At 35.6% G+C, this 19,620-nt stretch overlaps 2 protein-coding genes across 3 annotated transcripts; one reads left to right on the forward strand and one right to left on the reverse strand.

The window, feature by feature from the left end:
- The first annotated feature begins 2,272 nt into the window (after nt 1-2,272).
- LOC114760160 (N-acetyl-D-glucosamine kinase) lies at nt 2,273-9,414 on the forward strand. 2 transcript variants are annotated; one of them, XM_028949425.1, is made up of 8 exons: nt 2,284-2,323; nt 2,646-2,895; nt 4,050-4,197; nt 4,775-4,966; nt 5,547-5,675; nt 6,525-6,694; nt 8,159-8,289; nt 9,197-9,414. In XM_028949425.1, the coding sequence occupies exons 2-8, from the start codon at nt 2,682-2,684 to the stop codon at nt 9,275-9,277; spliced, it is 1,065 nt and encodes a 354-aa protein (XP_028805258.1). In that variant the 5' UTR covers nt 2,284-2,323; nt 2,646-2,681; the 3' UTR covers nt 9,278-9,414. The 2 variants fall into 2 exon arrangements, with proteins under 2 accessions (XP_028805257.1, XP_028805258.1); XM_028949424.1 differs by having other exon boundaries at nt 2,273-2,895.
- A 1,923-nt stretch (nt 9,415-11,337) lies between these two features.
- On the reverse strand, nt 11,338-17,600 carry LOC114760164 (DEAD-box ATP-dependent RNA helicase 53, mitochondrial-like). Its single transcript, XM_028949429.1, has 8 exons — nt 17,077-17,600; nt 16,736-16,863; nt 16,158-16,569; nt 15,532-15,630; nt 15,077-15,301; nt 13,758-13,919; nt 12,039-12,630; nt 11,338-11,959 (listed from the first exon to the last, which is right to left on the reverse strand). The coding sequence occupies exons 1-7, from the start codon at nt 17,455-17,457 to the stop codon at nt 12,046-12,048; spliced, it is 1,992 nt and encodes a 663-aa protein (XP_028805262.1). The 5' UTR covers nt 17,458-17,600; the 3' UTR covers nt 11,338-11,959; nt 12,039-12,045.
- Between the last annotated feature and the right edge of the window lie 2,020 nt (nt 17,601-19,620).

A 19,620-nucleotide genomic window follows, 5' to 3' on the forward strand; every position in this document is an offset into this window, starting at 1 on the left:
GGTACTTTAATATAAAATTATGTTTGACTTTTATTTTAATCCTAAATATAAGATCCCAATCCACTGTATCTTATATTTATATTTTTTTTTTTCAAAATAGCCCTTCTAACATAATAGTTTTAGTCAATACACTTGATTAGCAAGGATATTTAGGAAAGACAATACTTATTTATGACAAATAATTAACTTAACTTACTTTCTAATCTTCTCAAATTAGTCAAATGGCTCTTATAATTAGGACCGAAAGTAGTATATCATTAACTAATTTTCAGAATTCTCCAAATTTCACCGCTTCCAAATTTGGTTATATCCATCAGCAGTAGCATAGTAACCCACATAACTACCCTTCCAACTAATCTCATCAGCAGAAGCAAAGAGGGAAAAAAGAGAGTCCTCAAAATTTCCTCCCCCACGTTGCTATGACATAACATCTTGATAAGCCCGCTATTCCAGCATGTTGCAGTTATGGATTCCCTACTGACGAGGAAGTCAAAGGGCGAACACCCTGCATAGGTCACCGTTGGTGGTTAAAGAGGTTGCTTTGAGAACTGTATGCACTTGTCCGGTTTAGATTATCTAGTCTTTTGTACATAATATGTCTCTCCAACGTGGCAATTGAAGAAATCCTTGAATTAAAACTCCCTCTTCTATGGAAGATAGGCACTTGGGTTGAAGAGCTTGGCTCACCAATAAACGCTAATTTCTTTGATATTATTTATAAGACACCTCCAGTATATTTCACACATACCAAATAAACCTTAAAATGCATAACTTTTCATTAAAATATAACAATTTTTTAACTTTACTTATATTTAATATATGCACATTTCAAAAGAGATAACTTCCTACACTATAATAAATGAAAGACAAAATAGTACATTTATGCTGAAAATTTAATAAAGCAACTTATAAATAGGAAAAAAAACCCTTCTCTATCTGTCTTATAAATAAGACCAGAGGAGTTTTTGCAATTATTAGTTTCCAAATATTTTTTGCTACGGAGCAGTATTAAAATCTCTGTTTTTTTGATACCTAAACCACTAATGATTTATTTTATAACAAAAATTTGGGTAAACTAGTTTCTGAGAGCCTATAAGGGCCAGAATATGCGTTGAGGTTCAAAGAGTAGTTATAGAGATATTTACAGATTACTCACAAAAAATATCTTTAAAATTTACAATGAGATACAAACTCATGACTTTATAAATTATGAACCTACTCATTTACCTAACCAAACCAACTCATATTGGCAAACAACCGAATGATTTGACCTAGCAGATTTTATCCTTAAGACAACAAGTACATTTTCTTTGACCCATCCATATACTCCAAGAGGAGCAAGCAATCTTCATATCAATTTTTTGGAAAAAGACATAAGAAGAAAACTTAATGCAAGTAAGAGGGCACACTAACACTAAAAGATATAACAGGTTCAATAAGCGTTAATCTACCAGCTTGAGGAGAGTTTAGCATGCCACACTTGCAATTTCTTCTCAAGCTTTTCCAATATTATATCATTATAAAGCTTGGCCTTATCCTTCCTTAATCTACGTAAGTGCCTCGATATTTTTCAAGTTTATTTGGGAATTTGAATGCCAAAATATCTACTAATTGTGTTTTCCAGGCTTGCTTATAATGAGACTAAAATCATTATAGACTTAACTTGATTCACAAGAAGACACTTCACCTTTGTCGTCATTAATTTTTATCGATTTATCATTTTTATATTTTAACATCATTTATTTTTGTTTGATTTCTTAATTATTTTTGTCTTCAGTAAATATTTCATTTACTGAAATTTGAAATGAATTAAAAAATCATATGAAGTTTTTATTTAAAAGGACACTTCTATTTCTTAATTCGCTATCGGAGAATGCTTTTATTTGCAAAGAGCTAAGGGAATGAAGAAATCTTTGAAGAACTAAATTAAAAGTAATTCTATGAAAAATATAATTTTTTTTCAGTTAGGATTTGAGAAAATAATTTTAAGATAAATTATTTTTAAGAGACAAAAAATTGAGTTTTACGTTCAAAAACAAAGTTAATAATATTTATTTCAAAAAAAAAAATCTTGTTGACCTTAATGTCCTCCTACAACTTCACCTTCCCTTCCCTTGCACATAAAGCCTTCAAAAGCTGCAAAAGTCTCCCCTCCTTCTCGATAGCGATTCTCTCTCTCAAAAACTCCCTCTCTCTATCTCTCGTCTCTCTTTTCTCTCTCTGTTCGTTGAGTCTCTGAAACAAATGATAAGGATTTGAAAAGGGCATGAGCATTGCAGAGAATGTCGTTGCCTTTCCATTTATCCTCAATTTGTTTTGTGAGGTCCACTCTTACTGTTTTCTACTGCCCTTTTTTTAATTGAATTTCTCAGTTTCTACCTTAAAAGATCCTAACACGAGGAAATAGGGCTTGATTTTTCTCATATCAGGCCGTCCCACTCTCAGAATTGTGCATCTTTATATTTTATATATAGAGAGAGAGACACACACCCGCCATTTTATTGTGTGATCATAAATATACGGATTTCACAGTCGTCTTCTCCTTGTTCTCATTCTTCCTGTCGTTTGTCCCTTGTCCTATCCCTTACTTTCAACGACCTATCTTTCTCTCCCTTTGTATTTAATCCAAGTAATTGCTAATGAAGCTGGAGCACAAGGACGAGGGGATTGCCGATGCAGGCATGAAGAGGTATAGGAATGGTGAGATTTGGGATTTCGAGTACGAAATGCCGTTGGCGGATGGTGCCTCCGGCGTCGTTCTGGGTTTGGATGGTGGCACCACCTCCACAGTTTGTATTTGCATGCCCATAACTCCTTTTTCACACCCTCAAATTGAATCTCTTCCCATCCTTGCTCGGGCTGTTGCCGGTTGCTCTAACCACAATAGCGTGGGAGGTGATTCTCTGTTTTTTCTTGTACAAATCCTGCATTTGTTTTCTCTTTGTGGGGTTAATTTTATGATATTTTTGTTTTGTGAACATCTTTCTCTGGGATTGTTGGTTTGTTCGTTAACTCCTGATCATTTGCACTTGTTCCTTGTTGGGGAGACAAAAAAGGCCACTTGCGTAGCTTGGACATACATTGTAGAAAGGAGGGTGCCTTTGATTTCGATAATTTTTTAGAAAGGTGATTTCTTCTAGTGAAGAGCGTAATTATATTTTTGACAATAGTCAACAACGAGACGGATGGAAAACTTGATGTCTAATCTTGGAAATTGCTTAGGAAATCTACTATTTTTCTTCACCTCTTTTCCTTTTCTTCATACACGCACATGAAGTGAAAAAGGAAACTTCTCATTTTCTGACTCCACGGCTTGGATTTCTTTTACTCATTTACTTGCTCCAAGGTCAAACATTAGGCTTAAAATGTTTCATCATCAAACGCCTTTTGGTCACTCTAATTTGTAAGTTTATTGCATATTTGAATAACTCCCTGGCGTCCATTTACTTCGACAGATTAAGTTTTCCACGAAGACCAAGGCTTCTCTTTGATTTGGGGCACCGAATGAAATTTGCAAATAATAATAACAATAAATGCCACTGTACAAATAAGGAGCGTAAAAATAACTACCTTCCCCTATCTTGCTTCTTTCGTAGAATATTTTGAATTTTTCTTTGGGGCTGAGGGGCTACAATAGATGATCGGTGTATATCGCTGAAGATTTTTGCGGGAATATTTTTTGACTCACATTCATGGTTTTGAGTGGACGCAAGAGGATGAAATTTTGGGAAGATGAGCGAATTTTGTAGTATTATGGTAATCTAAGATTATTAGCATCTGTAATATTAGATTCTTCCTCTTCATTTAATTTGGTATAAGATTGTCTATTCGGCATTCTTTAGTAGTCTGGTAATGGGGTTTTTAGATCCCACCCCTTTCCATTTTCATTTTCATCTCCATATTACATTTTCTCTTGAGAGGATTTCTTATGTACTTATGGTACTTTTGGATTGTTCTTCTTGAGCTCTTTATAGAGGTATAACTGTGATAATAGAATGGAGATAACGTTGTAAAAGTAGTAATGCTGTTACAATTATTTACTTACACAGAAACTGCTGCAAGGGAAACATTAGAGCAAGTTATGGCAGATGCACTTTCAAAGTGTGGCTCAAAACGATCTTCAGTCCGAGCTGTTTGCTTGGCTGTTTCTGGTGTTAACCATCCAACAGATCAGCAGAGAATTCTCACTTGGCTAAGGTTGCTACATGTAATTTTGCTTATTTTCTCCTTAACTCCTCGAAGAAAGTAAATGATCTTTTGTTCATTTTATGTTTTCATATCATGTTGGTGGTGCATTAAATTTCTTTTCCAGTGAAGCCCTTATCCTCTTTATTGTGGAAAATATGTGGTTAATTCTTGTGATTTTCAAGTCTGATTTATATAAAACAGAATTCTTATTATTCTCTCTCTATTCAGTATAGGCTGACTACTGAGCCAGTGCTGCCATAAATAACTATCACATGTAGCAATGAAGATGTTTTAAATGCGGAGTGATAATAAACAATATATGCTTTGTGTAAGTTATATTGAATAATACTGCATATCATTTCTACAGCGTTGTAATCAGTCTGGGTATGAAACTAGCCCATGATGGTATAAGGCAGCTTCTTCGCCTATAACACCAGTTAAATTTCAACTTTTTTGTGTATTCTGCTGGTGTAACTTTTAAAATTGTTTTTTCATGTGTAGTGCCATATTAGTTTCTTTATTCTCTAACAAACATGAGTAAGGCTGAATCTCTTAATTTCAATGTGCTTTGGCGTTGATATTTCAGAGATATATTCCCAAGCCATGTGAGGCTCTATGTTCAGAATGATGCTGTGGCTGCTTTGGCAAGTGGGACAATGGGCAAACTTCATGGGTGTGTATTAATAGCTGGGACAGGGACCATTGCATATGGATTTACCGAAGATGGCAAAGAAGCAAGGGCTGCAGGTGCAGGACCTGTCTTAGGTGACTGGGGCAGGTAATTCACTGGTGCTGCTTCTATGTCTCTCATGGCTGCTCTCTCTGCATTCATTTGAATGAATATGTTGAAAGTGTAATGAAAGTAAATACTCAATTATGTATTTTATGTGTATAGTTCAATGTATATATATCTTATGTTCTTCTATGCCTTTTAGGTACTGATAAATCTTTCTAGCATGTTATATCTTTCTCACGAGTATAACTGCTTCCAATGACCATTCATTAAGAGGAAAACAACGGGCCCCTCATGAACTATCCTTTTTGATCGAAGACATGACAAATTTCAGTTGTCCCCAGCAACAGTTTATTGTTGAAGAACTCTTTATATATATATATATATATATGTATATGTTCTTTTTTGGTCCAAGGAAGTTAGCTTTTGTTGGGGAAGGAAAAAAGAGATGTAGCACTGTAATACGTAGATAGGGAACTCAATTAGCTGAAAAAAGGTTCCCTGCACGTAAAGTTGACTGACCTTACTTTACTAATTAGATTTTTTTCTATCACCTCACATCACTTCTATGATATGCTCTTTTAATACCATCTAACGTTTTGGTTGATATTTTTTTTCCTTATAGTGGATATGGAATAGCTGCACAGGCATTAACCGCTGTAATCAAGGCATATGATGGCCGTGGTCCAAGTACAATGCTAACAAGTAGTATTTTACAAAAACTCGGACTTTCTTCTCCTGAAGAAATTATCGGGTATATATTTCAGTTATATACTTACTCATATCATAAATTGTGTGCAGTAAATAGCTGGCACTTAGAAATCTTGTCTGAAGCCATCTTATTATGTGCAGCTAGTGAATGAAAATGATGAGGTCTGTTCTATAATTCCAAAAGTTTGGTATCCATTACCCCCTTTCCTATTCATCATACAATAGATACAAGTTTTTGGATTTTCTGTCTGCCTGGAACAAGTCTGAGATAGACATACTTTCTGTGACATGATTTAGTAATTGTTTCAAACTGAGTTCCTAGGTCATTTCTGTTTGATGTGATGAAATGATGAACATTTATATGATTTTGAAATGGATTTTAAGTTATTTTGAAAATGCAATTGTACTGTTACTGTCTTGCATTGATGTAATTTAGAACGTCTGAAATGATCAGCATCCCACCCCAAAAAAAGAGGCAACATGGTGGGAATGCTTGGAAACCTCTGTTAAGTGGAAACTTGAGAGAGTGAATTGAAGATATCTATAGAGAATTGGTTTGTTAACTAACACTCCAAAGCAAAAGCTCAAGCTGTTAAATGCTAAAGTTAGAGCCTGGAATAATGTTATTATAATTTCTTACATGCCTCATCGCAAAGAAGCCCTTGGGGATCTAAGTGCGGATAAAGCACAGGCCTATTAAATGGGAGTTGGCAATGATTGAACTGTGGAGGCTCTAGTACTGTGTCAATGATCACTGTGACTCAAAAACTGAACTTGTTCTTATTGTTAAGGGAAGGCCTAGAGATAGTTTAATTACAATTTCTTGCACTACTTTATATATATTTGAGGAGTATGCAGGGTCACAACCTTTATTTGTCTCATTGGAAATCAGGTGGACCTATGCAGATCCCTCCTGGGCTCGTATTGCAGCACTTGTCCCTGTTGTGGTGTCCTGTGCAGAGGCTGGAGATGAGGTCACAAATAAGATCCTGCTGGGCTCTGTCCAAGAGCTGGCTTCAAGTGTGAAAGCCGTTGTAGAGAGACTTGGATTATGTGGCGAAGGTCCGGTGATTTTCTGATTAGTCTTATTACTAGTAGTTGACATCTATGCTCATCATGATATTAATGTTAGATGTTCCTGGAGATAAAGGAAAAACTAGTCAAAGTAAGCTATAGAACTAATTTTTAAATACTCAATTAGTTAACTTTGGTGATTTAAAGTTCTCCTCAGGTTATTATCTAACCTGAAGAGCTGATTTGGTTTATAATTATTTGTGTATATGCGGGTGTCCATGAGTTCAGTATATAAAGTTGCAGAATGACATACGATTTTTATTATTCGTTATGTCATCTATAGAATTATAAGATACCGGTTGCTTTGCTATCTGGCTGCTGAAAGCTCATGCACCTAGTTGCCTTGTGTGCTGATTTTAGTAACTTGCATTTTCTCCTTTCTTTTTTTAAAAAAAATAATTAAAAAAAAAGGAAATAATCTTGGACTCCAGCTGGTGTTTCATGGAGTTGTGTTAACAAGGAACTTCTTTTTAACAATCCCTTTTTTTTTTTTTGGGGGGGGGAGGGGGTTGGGGATGTTCTTGTTGGAAGTTGGAACCCGAAATTGCTTGAATATCTACAGTACAGATGCGTCTTCTCTTTTATAAAAATATTATTATAGGTAGTTTGGTGTCTTGTGATTATCATCATTCAACACGGTTTGCTGGGATTTTTGAAGGCTAGGGATTTTTTTTTTCTGGTGATGCATCCGTGTTTTTCTATTTTGAGATCTGTTGGAAACTTGTTAACTGTTCAAGAATGAATCTTCCAATTAAGTGGAAGTTACGAAGGATAAAGTGCAATTGGGATTGCTATCAAATTCATCTATCGTTCAGGGTTTATAATAACCTAGGAGTCTCATAGTTATTATTCATCATCATTATCTTCCAATAAATTTGCAATTGTCATTATCTTCCAGTAAGTTGCTGTTCTGTTGGAGAATTGTTTTTCACATTCAGATTTATCCAGTCTAGTACGAATAATGAAGATCGAGGGAGCTTCAATGATAGAGTGTACACCTAAAAGTGAGAGAGACTTCCCATTTACCACTCCTTTTGCTTTAACCTCCCATTCAATAAACACAAGGATTCATTGGCAAAACATATATATTTCATAAGGATATATTAGTAAAGTCTCCCAAATTTTGTCAATCTCTGACCAGAAAACTATTTTATTGAATCTAAAATGGATATAGCATAGACCTTAAAATGTTTAACTGAGACTTCTATTGATTATATATTATACACGTAGCCAGCAGGTAGTTCTTTTGAGGACGGAACTGCTAGCCTATGCTGTGTCAATGCTAAGGTTGATTATATTTGGTTGTAAAATATGAATAATCCACCTAGGTCCTAGCTCTGCCTGTTAGGAGTATAATGCATGATTTGTGAATGTCAAAAGTGATGCTAATGTATTGCTAATAGTTTCTTCTTCATTTTTTTCCTTTTTCCTTTTTTTTTTTTTTGGTGGCAGATGGAAAGGGTGTTTTTCCCCTTGTTATGGTTGGTGGTGTTCTTGAAGCAAATAGGCGGTGGGATATAGGAAAAGAAGTCATAAAATGCATCTCTAAGCACTTTCCCGGGGTACAGTCCATTAGACCTCAGGTCAGCTTAATGTTCTATTTTCTTGTTTATCTTAATTAATGCACCAAGGGAAAATCGCATGGTGGGTAAACATATTGGGAAATGGGTGCATAAAAATCAGATCTTGTTTCCAGGTAATTTACATGGTTTGACATGCTCCTTTCTTTGCAAGAGAAAGGGTGTTGATTATACTCTTGCATTTTAGTTTAAGTGAGGGATAAAAGCAAAAATCTACCATAAAAGCTGATCAAGCAGGAAACCGGGCATCATGGGTAGGATTTATGTGATGTTAAGAAAGTCGTGGTAAAAGAATTATCACAACATTGTTTGGAAAAAATGATACAACTTGGAAATTCAACTTATGCGCACTTGCAAGCTATATCTTTGAGATAAAGCCAAGAAACTTAGGTCCCGTTTGGTACGAAGTATTGAAAATGAGGGATAGGAACTAAAATTGCAATTAAGAAAAATCATTAAAAAAGTATTTATCATAAGTAATTACTTGTTTCATGGGATTTGGTAAACCTATAGATGTGGGATTGGGGATATCACTTTCTCCCATGATATTCTCCAATTTCACAAACATGGGTTTGTTTAATCTCATGTAACAAGCAATGTTTCATCCTAGATACTCTTTTAACAGGTTTTCTGAATCCCAATTTCAATCCCTACCTCTCATTTCTAATACTTCGTACCAAATGAGATCTTAGTGTTCTTCATTTCTCCACAGTCAGTATATTCAGTGCTCTCTTACCTTTGGAGAATTGCTATGTATAACCATTTCTAATTTCCTTGCACTCGAACTTTTTTCAATCACCATTTCTATTGTGAGTAGTGACTGACCTTTATATTAAAAAATAGCATATTCTAATAAATCTTATCTCTTCCATTCTCACATCCGTCCTTTTAATTTCATGTGCAACACCAGGTTGAGCCTGCAGTTGGTGCAGCGTGGCTAGCGTGGAATTCTTTCATGAAAGAATTTCACAAGGAAATATGCAGAAGCTAACAATGGATGGAATGAATGGAGAAGAGGAAAGAAAACCAAAAAAAAAAAGAAGAAGGTGATGTATGACCACTCAATATTGTTGATTGATGAAGTAGATAACAGTGCCATATTTATGATGAAATAAACCGGCTTTGCAAGTATGTGCGCCTTCCAGTATATGCCTAAGCACCTGTCAGGCTCACTTTTCCTTACTTCCTATCATTGGGTCGAGTAACTTGAAACATTATATGTGATGTAAATACTAAGTACTTATTTGAAATGGAGTAAACGGGTTCGAGTCAGAGTGTGTTTGGGATCACGGTGAGGGCCCTCAAACTAACTTCTCCACCGGTAAAAGCTGAAAAAAGTGACTTCTTGTTTAAAAGAAATGTTTGGATCCACCGTGAAGATAAATGGACTTATGCGGAAATGGACTTTTTTTTCATAAGCTGCTGCCTTCAGCTTCTCCGCTTTCAGCTTTTCCGTCTTCGTGCAGCTTCTCCACTACGCCCTTCGTGGGGCCCATGAGTGAGGGAGTGGAGAGAATACATTATGTGAGTTCTTTTTTTTTTTTTTTCAATCCAGCTAATTAGTTTTTAATATTAAAAAATTATTTTTGAATAATAAAATCATTTTTTAAAAAATAAATTATTTATTCTTTAAAAATAAATATTTTTATTTTTATAATTTTAATTTTAATTTTTCTCTAACAATTATCAAATTATAAATATATAAAATAAATATATATTGTTTAATAAAGTTTATATCCTTTTCAGTCATTTTACATTTAAACTTACTTTTACATTTATCATCCAAACAAGTTTCAACTTCTCAAACTGACTTTTTTCTAAAACCCAATCCAAACATAAATCACATTACCCTATTTGACTTTTACTCAATCTGACTTCTATAAAAGTCAGATTGAAAAAAAGCTACTTCTGCCACCGCTATCCCAAACACACCCTCAGTCGCGGAATAGCTCAAAGTGTTTGTGATGGACTTGCATTGTTTCAGCATCGGGGGCAGGCTTCTTTTTTTTTTTTTTGGTGATTATGATATACTAAAGTGACATTTTATTAGCAGGCTATGCTTAATGCTTGGCAAGGGTGATCCCTGTCGATGCATCGAAGAGCTAGTGACGAGGGTGAAATTGAACGCGGATACTGGATAAAGGTCAAGAGTTTTATAATGCCAAAAGAAAGAAGCTTGAGATGAGCGATGATCAAGTTATAAATCTTATCGAGTAAAATTCATCTGATTTCATTTTTATAAGCTTTATTTGAGTTCAACTAATGCATTTTTTTTTCATTTTTATTCTTAATTAATTACGTGTTCCTTTTCCCTTTTCGTTTTCACTCATTCTTTCATCTCTCTTTCTACCTCATCCTCTCTCCCTCTCATCCTCTCTATATTTTAGGGAAGTTACATTTTTAACATATTATGTTTAATCAATTTTAACCAACTTTTTAAATTACGTTAACTATTTGATGTCTATATTTTTTAACGAAATGCTAAAGATTTAATAATACACTTAAGGTTTTAATAATGTAAGAAAATTACCCCCCAAAACATCGCAATTTGTAATAAAGTATGATCCCAAGCAATCCCATGTAAGCATTTAAAAAAGAATACTTTTTACGTAATTTCCTCCCATAAATTTGTCTCAAATTCTATAAAATTACTTTTAAAAAGCTAATCTAAACACCTCTAAATTAAGAACGCCAAAAGCAGCCCGAATGTGTGAAACTATTTTTGCATTTTAAAAGAAAAGCTAAAGATCGAAAATGTAGCAGAAACACTTCCAGCAAAAGAAATTACTCGAGGGCCGTAAGAAGTATGGCTGAATTACTAATAAGCCAATCTAGTTAACGTTCGGGACCAAAAATGCGTGCCATCAATTTATAACTACCCTGAGAATAAGTTCAGCAACAAGCGTGTATTCTGTATATCCCCAACTCCAAATTTCTAAGTAAATTCTAGAGAAAGGGGAAAAAAAAAAACCAAACAAAAAAGAAGCTTCCAGTCACTCTCTCCAGACTTTAAAAGGAGAAACCTGAAAGGATTCCCTTCCCACACGGTGATTCAAGGCCTCGATAGAGTATGTTACACATATATCATAACATCAATCTCAGCAAGACTCCTTCAAATTTCGATTACAATCTGCCGTATACAATAAGGCCGATAAACTATTTGATCCTCAATTTATTACATAAAATCAACTTTAGTGACATTTTTATTACATGAACTCAGTAACAATAAATTCAGTTACTCATGTTACGAACAACCAAAAAAGCACCACGATAAAAGAGGGTAACGATAAACATGATGATAGTATGACTATTACCAATCAATTAGCTAGCCCATGATAGTTCTCTACTACATGGTAGAAGTTAAATATAAACAGAAGAGCACCCTACCCTTTCGTATATATTTTAATCTGCTCCCATCAACTGCTAGAAGGAATTTAAGTTGAATTACTATACGCCATGAAGTTGCCTCTTCAAAACTTCCAATAAAATTTAGAGGTACTTCATGCAGTAAACCGTGCGAAAAGAAAGATAATGAGCCAAACAAATCCAGAGAGGCTTGCTGGAACTTGTAGGTGACAGCTCCCTTCCTAAACAAATATATGGATGTAACTGGTGATCCCTATGCCATAACCTCATCCATCCTTCGTAATATGTGGGGATAAAGCCAAGATGCCTGAAATTTCAGAGTAAATGAGTGCAATTAAACTGTGCAAGAAGCCAACAATAAGAATTGGAAGAAGGGCACCACTTACCACAAAATCAGAAGAGCCTTCTCCCACTGTCCTGATCATTATTCTGGTCATTCCCAAAAGCACCACTACCTCGAGAATCACCAAAGGCATTCCTTTGGCTTGAATATCTGTCGCCAAATACACTAGATTGACCAGAGCCAAAACCACCAGAACGAGCTGAACCACCAAATCCACTGCCACCACTTGGATGACTAGACCCAAATCCTCCAGTGCTTCCTGCTCGATCCATGCCGGATCTGCCAAAGCCACCATCTGATGGTCTAGAGCCAAAACCACTGTCTGATGGTCTAGAGCCAAAGCCACCAAAGGAACCATAACGACCAGAGCTTTCACCAGAAGAATTACCAAATGATCCCCCAAACCCGCCTCTTGGTTGGCTTGATCCAGGGCCGCTGAAACGACCAGAATTAGGTCCACCATACCTTCCCTTCTCATCAGAATTACCAAAGCTGGAGCGGCTGAATCCCGGACCACGGCCAAAACCTGAATCACCAAATCTACGATCCCGCATGCCTCCAAAACTGCTAGATCGACTACCACCCATGCTATTAAACATGCCTACTGATTGACCTTCAACAGTAATCCTCGGCAGCTGATGAACAAGGATATTAGAACACAAGACAATAAGTTAATGTAAATATATAATCAAAATGTGACCTACAAATTGAAGCATAGAAGAAAAAACTTAAGTTCTGCATGCACAAACAAAAGTCTTTAACAACAGACTCAATCTGACTGCTAATGCATATTCAATACATTAAATTCTAAACAATACTTGTAGCTTTAAGTTATAACCATCTCATAAGCATACTAATATACCCTTTTGTTTTAGATTACAAGGGAGGCACAAGGCCTGGTAAAAGTGGGAAAGGTATGGGGCAAGCATTGAAATCCCGAGCTCTGTGTCCAGAGAAAGTGCCACGTGAATCAATACTTGCATAAAACCAATACCTGTTTGTTTATTACCATCTCCTCCCCCCCCCCCCCAGAAAACAAAAAAAACAATGTTTGTACTACCTGATGGTAAAATTCATCGGAATGAAATATGGAGCTCCCACTTACTGAGCATTAAGTAGAGATTATATGATAGTAGTATTCAGCCTTCACACATTACTCAATTCACAACCAATCCTAAGTTATCATCTCTATAACATCTGCAGAGTTAACATTCCCAAACATCTTATGGCAGGTTTTAAAGCAAGTTCCTGTAAAACCATAAATTCATTCTATGTCTCAGAAATCTTTAAAGCTGAGAAAATTCCTCACCAACCAATCCATCAATACATTTAACAACTTTGAATAGTATATTAGATTTTCAGCAACTTTATTTCATCAAGACTTTGTAATTGGCACTTACTTTTAGAGAAAACGTTAATCACACATTAAATAATGTCCACACATGTTTAATGTCTTCCAGTTTAAATGAGGAATGTCTACAAGGTCCCAACCCCAAGGCTGAACTCCAAGTACTCTAACTTGGAGGTCTTGGGCTCAAATTCTAAGGTGGATAGTCTCTACCTCTCCAAAACCTCGTTTCTTTGCTGCAGTAGTCATGTGGCTTATATTTCAACAGAATCACCCCTCCCCCAAACAGGACAAAGAAGTAAAGGCAGTCATCTAGCTTAAATTTTTGCAGACCAGAAAAAGAATAATAAACTAGGAACAACTTCAAGTAAACAGAATTGAAGAATGGAGATGAAAAGAACGAAGAGAGATCACCTCAGAAAATCTACAGCCAACATCACGCTCAATAATCTTGACAGCCCTGGTTTGATCTTGAGTATAAATAAGGATAGCAGTTCCTTTCTTCCCAGCTCGACCTGTCCTTCCCGATCGATGAACAAATATCTCTGAATTATTGGGAAGATCAAAATGTATTACCTGTGAGGAGCGTCAGTTACAACATGGGTATGTCATTGAGAGGATAACATAAAAGCATTGCATGCAGCATTAACATCCAGGTTATTAAAGGCAGAGAGAAAAAAGATAAAGAAGCTACACATTGAGTGGATAACATAAAAGCATTGCATGCAGCACACAAGCCATTAATATCCCAGTTATGAAGGGCAGAGAGAAAAAGATAAAGAAGCTACGCATTAGTGTGTGTGATTTTCTCTGTCCAAGAGGAAGCTTTACAATAGTAGCTACCAGGAAAAACACAATCAGTTGAAATATGCATATTCATAAATGTCAAATTGCCTACGTGTTTGTGCATTAAACAAAATGAATGGCATGAGTTAAGCATGAAATGTTGACAGCCTCAAAAAAGATAAGCATCATTAACAGTGAAAAAAACAACAAAGAAGCTACATCCCCTCTTCAAATTTGCATCATCATAAAATAAGCCCACAAGATATATGTAAAATAAAATCCAAGTTTATGAATGAATATACTTTCAGAACTTGCAAGATACGTGTTCTTTTCATTTAATGATTTCTTCTGCATCCTGGATGTCTCTAATGCGCACCTCCTAATACTTTCAGAGCAGAAAAAGTACTCCTTTTTAAAGATGATCCATGAGTCTATTAAAAAAACTAATTTACATTGAATCCATCGCAAAATTAATGCAAGTAAAGCACATATGATCCTACTTGATAAATAACAAAACATGCTTGGCAGTTTCTTAATTGAAGGCAACAGTCATCAAGTGTACATATAATAGGAAGTAAGCAGATAAAGTTTATTAGATTCATCACCCTCACAACATCTTGAATAGAAAACACTCCAAACAGGGCACGTCTCCCATCCTATCATTTCTCTAGTCACTAAACGGTTTGGAAAATTTTTCCTGCAATCGGACAGGACCATTTTCAAAGTTGACTTGGCTCTCTTGTTTTTCCAAAAGCCTGCCTCCTCCTCTAAACACCATGCCAAGCACGCAGCCCATATATATTTAACTTTCATATTTTAAGAAGCAAAGTTAAAAATCAAGAGGAAACATCAAATGGAAAATAAAGCATCCAGGGTACCTCAGTCAAAAGGTGAAAGGGATGAGATAACGGAATTAATTAGAACTAAGATAGTAGTACAGAACTCACAAGGTCAACATTCGGTATGTCAAGCCCACGTGAAGCAACATCGGTTGCCACTAAAACACTGAAATGTCCTTCTCTAAAGCCAGAAAGAGTTCTTTCCCTTTGAGCTTGTGAAATATCTCCATGCAAGGCCTCACACCTAAGGCTATTTTGCATGGAATATGCTAGTCTATCAGCATCACGTTTGGTTTGGGTGAAAACAATACACTTTCCTCCATTAGCATGTTCCTATGAAAGGAAAATGTTCAGGACAGACAAAAATTGGGAAATTTAATCATTTAATTCATTTTCTAACTTTTAAACCGGCAGAAATGCTCAGGAAAACTAGAATGCAATCAATTCCAGCAATGATTGAAATGCAATAAAATTAAGAGTTAAAAAAGTTAGATCAAATAAAATAACGACAATGATGATAATCAAATTATAAAGTTGGAAAATAACAGAATCAGGAGTCATACCGTTACTAGAGTTTGAATAATCCCTGCTTTTCCATACATATCTGAAGCAATTGAGTATAACGTAATTCCATCTGCCAACTTCTGATCAGAATCTCCAACCTACAGCACCAACAAGTTCATAATTAACCGACCATAAGAACTAGACAATCATGAATTTTAATCAGCAAACACATAAACATTGTAACTTAAAGTTTCATCAAGAAAGAAGGCACGCGGGCTGAAAGCAACATATGCATGTACGCACAGCATAGCATTCCAGACATTTTATAAATGATATAATAACTCATAAAAACTCGACATCTACATATATGCACAGCATGATATTAAAAACACTTTTTATATAACTTAATAACTCATAAAAACTTATGCCCAAGAACTAACAAGCTACTATGGTTTGTAATGTCCTACAGCTTTAGAGTCTCGAAACTTTACTGGTTACTTTTTATCCCAGGAGAAAAGAAGAGACACAAGGGTCTTGACTCCGGAGGCTAGACAAATTACCAAAGATACAGAAGCAGAAGTGAAGAAAAACACAAACCCAATTAGCTAAATGAACTTAACAAATAGGAATATTCGAAATTATGGAAGTCTTACTCCAGGAGCCAACAACAGAATTGCATACTCACAAGATCAATGGTTAATGGATTATTTAAGTAATTGCGAGAAATCTGCCTTATCCAAGATGGCATTGTTGCTGAGAACATAAGAGTTTGGCGCTTGGGAGGCAGCCTCTCCAAGATTTTTTCAACATCCTCCTGAAAGCCGACTTGAAGCATCTGATCAGCTTCATCAAGTACAACAAACTGAATGTCCTTCAAATTTAGAGCACCTCTGTTAAGAAGATCAATAATTCGACCAGGTGTGCCTACTGCAATATCAACGCCATAGTCAAGCTGCCTCATTTGGCGTGAAATGGGTGTTCCCCCATAAACACAAATTGTATCCAAATTAGGTGCTGACTCGTAAAATTCCTTTTCAACCTGCCGAGCAAGTTCTCTAGTTGGGGCCAAAACCAAAGCAAGAGGATCCCTTCCTCGTCTGCACCGTGAGACACAAAAACATGCATAATTTAAAATTGAATCAAACTCTTCAACCACCCATACCTCAGTAGCCCTGCCTCATACATTGCCTTATCTAACTCAAGCAGAAAAAAAGGAGCACAGAATTGAGAAACAGTAAGAGAAGTTTGATTGAGTGAACCAACCCGTGCTTGGCATTAAACTGAATGATCTTGTCCATGATAGGTATCCCAAAAGCAAGAGTTTTCCCAGTTCCTGTTCTAGCCCGACCAATCATATCACGACCTTGCATGGCAGGTTCCAGAACAGCTCTCTACATATTAAGAAGAGCTTATTAACGATTGTGCCCTGAACTTATTTCCATCAGAAATAGGAGCCGCGATTGATATATAATCTCAACAGAGAAATAATATATTCGGATTAGAACAAATAATTATACAGCTTACTACAGCATACCTCCCAAGTAAATAACATAAAAATGACCGAAATTGTCGCTCGATCCAATGTTTATGCGATTGAAACGTACCTGTATAGGGAAGAGCTTCGTTATACCTTTCTTGGCCAAAGCAGAGACAATATCCTGAGCAATACCGAGCTTCGCTATATCAAGGCCATCATCACTGTTTCCCTTGGGCCCTTCTTCGAAGGAGTAATCATCAACAGCATACTCGGCACGAGGAACCAATGACGCCCGGAAATTCAACGGCCCCGCTTGGGAATGAAATGCGCTTGACTTGAACACACCGGAACCAAACAAGTTGGAGAATGGCCGAAGCTCACTACCAGCAACCCCACCATAGCCGGCGACTGATGAGATGAGGTGATGGTGATTCTCGATCAACGCGGAGGCGGCGAAAGCACGCCTTGAGACTAAAGAATAAGATCTTCTGAAAATTGTACTAATCATAGTAGCCACGGGGATCGAGAGAAGAGAGAGGGAGGGAATGGGATTTGCAGAGATGGTGAAGAGAGAACCCTAGATAAGGGGTTATGGGGTTTATGGGAACAAAGGTGTTGTAGGGTTTATAGTAATGGAGCAGGAAGGAGGGCTGTAAGAACCTCGAGAAACAAAAGGGTTTATGCGGAGAAGATATTTGAGGGGATGATCCTGTGCGTTCATTTCTTGGTGAGCGCATGATGAGCTCGTATAGCTCCCCATGTAGATCTTTTCATTTTAATACTACCTCTTATTCTTAATATAAAACTTAATCACTTAATTTGAAAAGATTAAAAAATTAATTAAATTAGTTATTTCTAATAAATAAGTATTAACTTTTGTAAAATAATCTTATTAATTATGTATATTAACTAGAACCATTTAAGGCTGCATATGAGCAAGGTTAGGCCGATACCCAAGCCAAATGATCAACTTACTATATTTTGAAGCCTACTACCTAGTCCTGCCCGATGAAAGCCAAAGTTATGTAGGATAGAGTTGGGCAGAATGGCCTTCCCTATCTACTTTAATGATGATGCGTTGATATATTGTTCATATTACGTGAAGATTTTCACCAAACCTAATAAATAATATTTTGATTTTTAAATGCATTTTGTAATTTCACAATTTAGGATATTTTAAATGAAGAGATATAAACAATACATTACAAATTCATATATCTATTTATCATTCTATATCTCCTTATAATTATATAATAAAAAACAAGATAATAGGTTTTCAAACAACATCCATAATCAAATATATCAATCATTTAAATCTTGAAATATATAATTCTACCATATATGAATATAAAATGTGTGTGTATATTAAATATAATTATATCTAATGAATATATGTATATTATATATATTAGATATAATTATATATATAAACTTTGGGCAAGGCCAAGTGGGTATGGCAATATATCTTGTTCGATGCCCGGGCTTGCCCAACATTTGGTCCTATTGGAAAATGCCCATTTATTGTTTAAGCTGCTTTTTTTAGTTCTAGACTGGGCATATTTCGCAAGGCTCAGGTGAGCATTGCGAGCCTTTGGGCCTCATGAACACCCTCAACTATCATTTGATAGAAGTTTTAATATGTGCAAATCACAAGGACTATTTTGAAAAAAAATAAATAAATATGAAAGACAAAATATACTGAGGTCTTATATTTAAGATCAAATTAAAATTTAAACAAGCTTTTATATTAAGAAAAGTAGTATTTCATAATAGCCGGGGGGAATAATGACAATACATTTGGATATGTCAAGTGCATCATGGAGCAGTCTTATATGTATATTTCATACCCCCAAAAAAAAATCAGTTTGTTTAAATGTCAATGAGCCTCACAATGCCACAATTTAAACCAAGAAGATAGTTATATAAAAAAAAATTAATGCCATATAAATATGAAAAATTGCGGAAAATTTTCACATCACAAAATTTTGGTCTGGGCATGATTTTGATATATGATGATGTTTTTCTCCTGCAATTTTCCATTCCCTATAACTTGGCGTTTTTTCTTGCTTTTTTTTTTCCATAATTGTGATCAGGGCATGATTTTGATCGTTCAAGGATGTCAAAATTTTCTTTGGTAGTGTTACTACAATGTCAACTTTTTTAATAGAATCTTTGATCTAAATATCAAAATTGTGGTCAAGAACAAGACAACTACAAGTAGCGACTCCTCTTTAGTCTTCAAAAGCAACGTCCAGTTTTAGTTTTTACTCTAACCTCACTGTGGAGGAAGCCGCTTGAAGTGCACATCCATTTGTTTTTGCCTAACGACATTAATCATTGCCCTCAGGTTAACATCAATGGGGAGAACTCCATGGGCGATTTGGCCCTTTATGTTAGTACTCCTCTGGTCCTTAATATAAGATCCATTTAACTAATTTGATTAGATTAAGAAAGTTAGATAAGTTGGTTAATTATAAGAAAAGTGACACATTTTTCCTAAAACATCATAATCATCTTTCTTAATACCCCATCTTCCTCTTCTACTTAATTATAGTTGAGAAAGTATCCAGAGGGGTAATTTAGAGAAAATTGATAAATATGAGAAATGGGTCTTATATTTAGGATCAAAACCAACTCAAGAATTGGGCCCTATATTAAGGACCGGAGGAGT

Source organism: Neltuma alba, unplaced genomic scaffold (assembly GCF_004799145.2).
Source record: "Neltuma alba isolate B1F8T4 unplaced genomic scaffold, ASM479914v2 tig00010942_pilon, whole genome shotgun sequence".
NCBI lineage: Eukaryota > Viridiplantae > Streptophyta > Magnoliopsida > Fabales > Fabaceae > Neltuma > Neltuma alba.